This window comes from Sus scrofa, chromosome 6 (genome assembly GCF_054392235.1).
Source record: "Sus scrofa isolate SSC_HxYL_T2T_F1_AM1 chromosome 6, Sscrofa_HxYL_maternal_Yorkshire_Landrace_v2.0, whole genome shotgun sequence".
Taxonomy (NCBI): domain Eukaryota; kingdom Metazoa; phylum Chordata; class Mammalia; order Artiodactyla; family Suidae; genus Sus; species Sus scrofa.
The window spans coordinates 57,814,419-57,820,653 of NC_139388.1; the positions used below are offsets into that span (position 1 = coordinate 57,814,419).

The 6,235-nt window shown below is 53.7% G+C and overlaps 1 protein-coding gene across 3 annotated transcripts; it reads left to right on the forward strand.

Moving 5' to 3' along the window:
* The first annotated feature begins 1,031 nt into the window (after positions 1-1,031).
* On the forward strand, positions 1,032-5,390 carry EMP3 (epithelial membrane protein 3). 3 transcript variants are annotated; one of them, XM_005664650.3, is made up of 5 exons: positions 1,032-1,308; positions 2,548-2,709; positions 2,979-3,081; positions 4,108-4,248; positions 5,121-5,389. In XM_005664650.3, exons 2-5 carry the CDS (start codon positions 2,632-2,634, stop codon positions 5,288-5,290), a joined length of 492 nt encoding a protein of 163 aa, XP_005664707.1. In that variant the 5' UTR covers positions 1,032-1,308; positions 2,548-2,631; the 3' UTR covers positions 5,291-5,389. The 3 variants fall into 3 exon arrangements, with proteins under 3 accessions (XP_005664707.1, XP_084814542.1, NP_001231459.1); XM_084958416.1 differs by having other exon boundaries at positions 1,054-1,289; NM_001244530.1 differs by lacking the exon at positions 1,032-1,308 and adding an exon at positions 1,331-1,597 and having other exon boundaries at positions 5,121-5,390.
* The last annotated feature ends 845 nt before the right edge of the window (positions 5,391-6,235 follow it).

The window sequence follows — 6,235 nt, forward strand, 5'->3', positions numbered from 1 at the left end:
ACTTATCACTCTCTGAAATCTATCTTCACTGATGGTTCCCCTTTATTGTCTCTCTCCCTCACCAAGAAGGTAAGCTGCAGGGCTCGCATCTGTTTTCTTCATTATTAACTCTTGGTTCATAATAGATGTTCAATAAATGTTTGATGAAGAGAGAAATAAAAGTGTTAGGTGTGTTCGTGTACTGGTATTACCTTGTTCGTTTAGAGTAAATATGAGGGGAGTCCCCTCTGTGGCTCAGTGGGTTAAGAACCCGACTAGTATCCATGAGGATGCGGGCTTGATCCCTGGCCTCGATCAGTGGGTTAAGGATCCAGCATTGCCAGAAGCTGCAGATGTGGCTTGGATCCCACAGGGTGGCTGTGGTGTAGGCCAGCGGCTGCAGATCTGATTCAACCCCTGGCCTGGGAACTTCTCTATGCTGCAGGTGCAGCCCTAAAAAAAAAAAAAAAAAAAAAAAAAAAATGATGGAGTTCCCGTCGTGGCGCAGTGGTTAACGAATCCGACTAGGAACCATGAGGTTGCAGGTTCGGTCCCTGCCCTCGCTCAGTGGGTTAACGATCCGGCGTTGCCGTGAGCTGTGGTGTAGGTTGCAGACGCGGCTCGGATCCTGCGTTGCTGTGGCTCTGATGTAGGCTGGTGGCTACAGCTCCGATTCGACCCCTAGCCTGGGAACCTCCATATGCCGCGGGAGCGGCCCAAGAAATAGCAAAAAGACAAAAAAAAAAAAAAAAATGAGAATAGGTATCAGAATTGTTATTATCAGTGTTAGTGTATTATCGTATTATTGGTAGTATTGGATCCACCTCCTTGATTCAGAAACTAAGGCTCAGAGTTGAAATAATTGGTCGGTTCTCCAGGTAGGAAGTGGTAGCACTTGGGATTGTTAATTTCCACCTCCTGCCGCCGCTCCAGAGTTGCACACTTCTCTGTTTCCCATCCCCTGATCCCCACCATGGTGCCCAGCCCACCAGCCCTCAGCCCTCTCCACGCTGCAGGAATGTGGCTCCTCCTCCAGCCTCCCCCCCCTCTGAGTGCCCAGTCCCAAGCCCCATCAAGGAAAGACGACAGCGGTCCCAGAGCAAGAGGCCTGCGAATCGGACCCTCCCACCCCCGATGCTGGCCCCACCCAAGGGCCCCAGCTCTGTTCCCTTCCCTCCAAAGATGTCTCATCTCAACCGCGGGAGGGAGCCCCAGAAGATGCCTGTCTGGGGGCAGTGGGTGGGGGCCCGGAGAATGAGGAACCCGAATGCCTGGGCCCTCCCTCTGGCTGCAGACCTCAGCTGGGCGCGGTGAGGCTGGTATAAAAGGGTCAGTATATATATTGAGAGGAGAGAGAAGGAGAAATCCGGAGAGAGAGGAGAAGGAGCTCCATAGACAGTGCGGACGGGACAGAGCGAGGGAGGGAGAAAGAGAAAGGGTTCTAGGATTGGAGGGGAGACGGAGAGGGCGAGAGCCAGAGGGGAGAGCGAGCGAGGGAGGGGGAAGGCGGCGAGGGAGGCGGGGGCCCCGCGAGGGTGGAAGGAGGGAGGAGAAGGGCGGGGCGCGGAGGCCCGAACGAGGGACCAGACGCCGACTCTGACTTTTTCCGCCGCTCTCGGTAAGTTTCCGATCCGTTATTCCGACGGAGATTCCTTTCTTTCCTTGGGTGTGCAGAAGTTTAGAAAGGAGACCCCCAGCCTGAGAGAGACAACCCCCCCCACCCCGCCCCGGGCCCCCGCTCAGTCCTCCTGGAAATCCTTGTAATTTAAGAAGTGATCTCTTAGCACTTAAGAGTGGAGCCTTGGGTAGGGGTGGGGCCCGCCAAGGTTTGAGGGTTCCCAGCGGAACAGCCCCCCAAAACCTCCTGCAATTTTTTTTCCTATGACTGAACACTCCCCCTCCCCCCGCCCCCCACAAAGACCCTGAGGTCAAGGCTTTTCGTGAGCATAACCAAAGTCTAAGGACCCTCCAATCCCCACCGCCCTTTCTGGACTCTGAAGGGTCATGGGAGGCTGGCTGCTTCTTCTCCAGCCTCTCTCCCCACTCCCAATACAGATCTTGTCCATTTTCCTACAAGGTGTCCAGCAGACACTGGTCTGGCGACAGGGTGGGGTGGGGACCTCGTGGGCCTAGCCAGGGGCTGGGGTTTCCCTGGTGCTTGGGGTGGGGGGAGATGAGTCATCGGATGACTCACCGGGTCCCCCGTCCTCCCCCCAACCCCTGGAGAGGAGTGGGGTGAGTCAAGGATGCCTGTCTCTGGGGGCAGCCCTGGGCTTGCGATGAATCTGAAAGGGTGGCAAAACGAATTGTCATATCCTGTGCCCAGGGACAGGGCTCGGACGACATGGGGGCCACATTGGCAGTCCTGCTCCTTCCCAGACCCGAGAGTCCATCCCTGACCCCCTCCAGCCTCTGGGGAATTCAAGAGTTCCGGTCCCCAGTCCCCTCCTCCCTTAGACCCAAGAGTCTGCACTATAGTCTCTTCCTCCCTCAGACCAGGAATCGAGGCCTGTAGCCTCCTTTTCCCATTAGACCGTGGAGTCTGAACTCAGCCCCCTTCTCTACCAGGCTTCAGGCATCTCAGCTGCCCCTGTGCCGACCTCTTGAAGTCACTATCTCCTGACGTCCCCACCCCAGACTTCCAACTCAGCCATGTCACTCCTCCTGCTGGTGGTCTCTGCCCTTCACATCCTCATTCTCATCCTGCTTTTCATAGCCACTTTGGACAAGGTAAGCCCACCTGGGAATAGCGGGGGCCCTCGGGCTCTCCCGCAGACTCCAGCCGCCACGCCCCTCCCCTAAAGTCACTCTGGCCCCGCCCCCTTTCTCTAGCGCTACCCCTTCTGAGCGCTGGCTCCGCCCTACCCTCTCCCCTGACACGCCCCCTCCCCTTTCCTACTAAATCCATGCTTTCCCAGTTCGGCTCCCCGGGCACCTTGCCCTTTTCCTAACCCTTCCCAGTCTCCCTAATGTTGCCCTTGTTCCTCTGTCCATCCCAGTCCTGGTGGACCCTCCCCGGGAAGGAGTCCCTGAATCTCTGGTACGACTGTACGTGGAACAGTGACAACAAAACGTGGGCCTGCAGTAATGTCAGCGAGAATGGTGAGGGGCGAGGGGCATGGCAAACCAGTCTGCCAAAGGGAGGGGTCACCCCAAGTCTCCTCCCAGAATAAAGGATTGGGAACCCCCAAAGTTTGAGTGAGTGTCTGGGTCCCCATGCTGAGTGACTGAGGCTGCTGATGTATGATGCCTCACCTATCTGGATGGTCGGGGGAAATATTCTCATGTCCTAAAGAGCATGGGCTAAAAGCCCTGCTCTCTATGATTCACAAGGGATGGAGGCCACGTGGGTTAAGGAATGGGGGGAAAGCTCCCAAGAGTCTGAGATTATGTTTCCAAAGTTCTTAAGGAGACATGACAAGTGTTCTGGAGGGATGGCCCGAATCGATTTGTCCAAATTCCAAGTTGTGGTTTAGAACCACATTAAGGTTCTAAAAAGGTGAGGCTGAATCCTTCCAAGTTCGAAAGAAGAGGGGCCAGATGCATCTGAGTTCTGCAGGGGTGGAGCAGCAGCCATCCAAATTTCTAAGTCAAGGAAAATGAAAAGTCAAATGCGTTTCCCCTAAGAGCAGAGTAAGAATTTCTGCTCTCACCACTTCTATACAGTCTTGGGCTGAAGGTAGACAATGCAACAAGGCAAGAAAAGGAAATAAAAGGCATAAAGATGGAAAAGGAAAAAAGAAAAATGTCTCTCTTCCCATTCAACACGTTTATACACAAAATCCGAAAGCATCTGCAAACAGGAGCTCTCTGGTGGCACAGCAGATTAAGGATCCTGTGTTGTCACAGCTGTGGCTTGGGTCACAGCTGTGGCATAGGTTCCATCCCTGGACCCTGGAACTTCGAATGAGGGTGTGCCCCCCCCAAAGAATCTGCAAATGGATTCTAGAACTGATAAGGGAATTCAGGGAAGTTACAAGAATCAGGTTGCTATAAGTGATACTACTAAGTGTCTAACGTTGTATGGTTCTAAGTGGAAGAAGGGTTGGAAGGAGGCAATGATGAACAAGCTGGTGAAACTGGAACTCTGGATCTGCTGTGACCTCCACCTCTATCTGTTTCTTGCAGGCTGGCTGAAGGCAGTGCAGGTCCTCATGGTACTTTCCCTCATCCTCTGCTGTCTGTCCTTCATCCTGTTCATGTTCCAACTGTACACCATGCGGCGAGGAGGGCTCTTCTATGCCACTGGCCTCTGCCAGCTCTGCACCAGTAAGCACAGTTCCCTTGGAATCAAAGGGAAGGGAGGAGGCCGGTGAGGATGAGGGGTGGTGGGGTGAGAGGGGGTCAGGCTAAGAATGAAAATCTGATGAAAGAAAAAAATTCTCAACCACCCAAGGACCACCTTGGCTACCTCTCTGCCCCAGGGACTTAGGGGAGTTGTAGTTTTCAGTGGAGTTTGTGATGTGTGTCTCTGAGTCATGGGGGGAACTAGCATTTAGGGCTTCAAGGAGCCGGGGTGGCGGAAGGTGGTGTGGACAAGTAATTGAGATCCCAGGGATGGAGGGGGCCAGCAGGTATAGGTAGCTAATTAATACCCCAGGAGAGAACTCTGAATCATAATAGTAGTGGTCTTATAATTATATACCAACCTACTGCTGTTTCTTGTGGACCTACCATGTATCAGACACTTCAGGGATGTTTATGTACTCTTCACTTTTTTTTTTTTTTTCCTTTTTGACTTCAGTTGCAAAGGTCTAAGTTTATCACAGTCCTCAGTTTGGGGAACATTATCTTCCTAGGTTCCCTTTTGTTTTATTAATTCACTGTGTGCGTGTGCTTGGCTTGTAGAAAGGCACTCAAAAATATTCCTTGGATGGATAGATGGTACAGTAGGTATTATCGTCCCATTTAACGGATGAGTAAAGGGGGGACCCAGAGATTAACTAAATCGCCCGAGGCCAGTGGGCAGCAGCTTCGAAGCACGAAACGTGGCTCTGGGAGCGGAGGGTGGACCACAACTCCCAGCAGGCAGCGGTGCCGCGCGCTCGCCCTGCCGCGAGTTCTTTGCCCCGTGGATTGCTGGGAAATGCAGTCTTTTTTTTGCGGGTCCTGCGAGACGCGTGGTTCCACTTTCTTTGCAGGCGTGGCGGTGTTTACCGGGGCACTGATCTACGCCATTCATGCCGAGGAGATCCTGGCAGATCGCCCGTCAGGGGGCAGCTTCGGTTACTGCTTTGCCCTGGCCTGGGTAGCCTTCCCGCTCGCCCTGGCCAGTGGCATCATCTATATCCACCTGCGGAAGCGGGAGTGAGGGCCACGCGTCCCCTCGCTTCCTCAGCCCGCTCCTGGCCCCTCCGCCTTACCCTGAAGCCGGCGCCCCGCTCCAGAAAATAAATAACATTTAACCGTTCTGCCTTTGTCTCCTTCCTTCCTCTTCCTGAGACCTAGGCTGGGCATACATGGTCCTCTTGTATGTAGACAGCCCGCACCACCAGCAGCTCTGCCTTCAGAACGTCCAGTTCCAAGCTCCCCTTCTCTTCTAACTCGGGACACAGGAGCCCGGGGACCTGGCGGCCTTTTCCCTTCCACAGACCCCGGGCCCCGGCCCCTCCTGTCTCAAGACTCAAGATTCCTCCCAGGTCTAGACCTTCAGGCACTTCTACGTAAGAACCAGAAGTCTGGGTTTTCAATCCGCTCTCTTTGGCCAAGAGTCTCTCTCAACCAGGAAGAGTGTGTGACTTCCTAGATGGTTGGTCTTGGAGTTCCTGTTGTGGTTCAGCGGAAACAAATCGGACTAGTATCCATGAAAATGGGGGTTCGATCCCTGGCCTTGCTCAGTGAGTTGGGGATCCAGAGTTGCCACGAGCTGTGGTGTAGGTTGCAGATGCGGCCTCAGACCCTGTGTTGCTGTGGCTGTGGCTGTGGCTATGGCATAAGCCCGCAGCTGTAGCTCTGATTCACCCCCTAGCCTGGGAACGAATATGCTGTACCTGCGGCCCTAAAAAGCAAAATAATTAAAATAGAATAGATCGTTCGTCCTTTTTCTCCCTCTGATCCTTCTTTTAGGAAGACGCTTTTCCATTTCCCTCTTGAAACCCAACCCCTCTCCAATCCTCCCCAAATGCTGACTGTAGATATGACACCCACCGCCCCAGGAGGCAATCAGGACACAAGTGGGAAGGGGAGAGGCTGGATTTTCCAACACCCATTCCTTGGCTGGGGGCTTTTGCGCAGTGAACAATATATCTCCTATGTT

Bases quoted from the DNA above. Each gene is read 5' to 3' on its own strand.
- EMP3 (XM_005664650.3), top strand. From the start codon at position 2,632: ATGTCACTCCTCCTGCTGGTGGTCTCTGCCCTTCACATCCTCATTCTC. The intron at 2,710-2,978 runs GTAAGCCCACCT...TGTCCATCCCAG, and splicing joins TCATAGCCACTTTGGACAAG to TCCTGGTGGACCCTCCCCGG. The intron at 4,249-5,120 runs GTAAGCACAGTT...CTTTCTTTGCAG, and splicing joins CCTCTGCCAGCTCTGCACCA to GCGTGGCGGTGTTTACCGGG.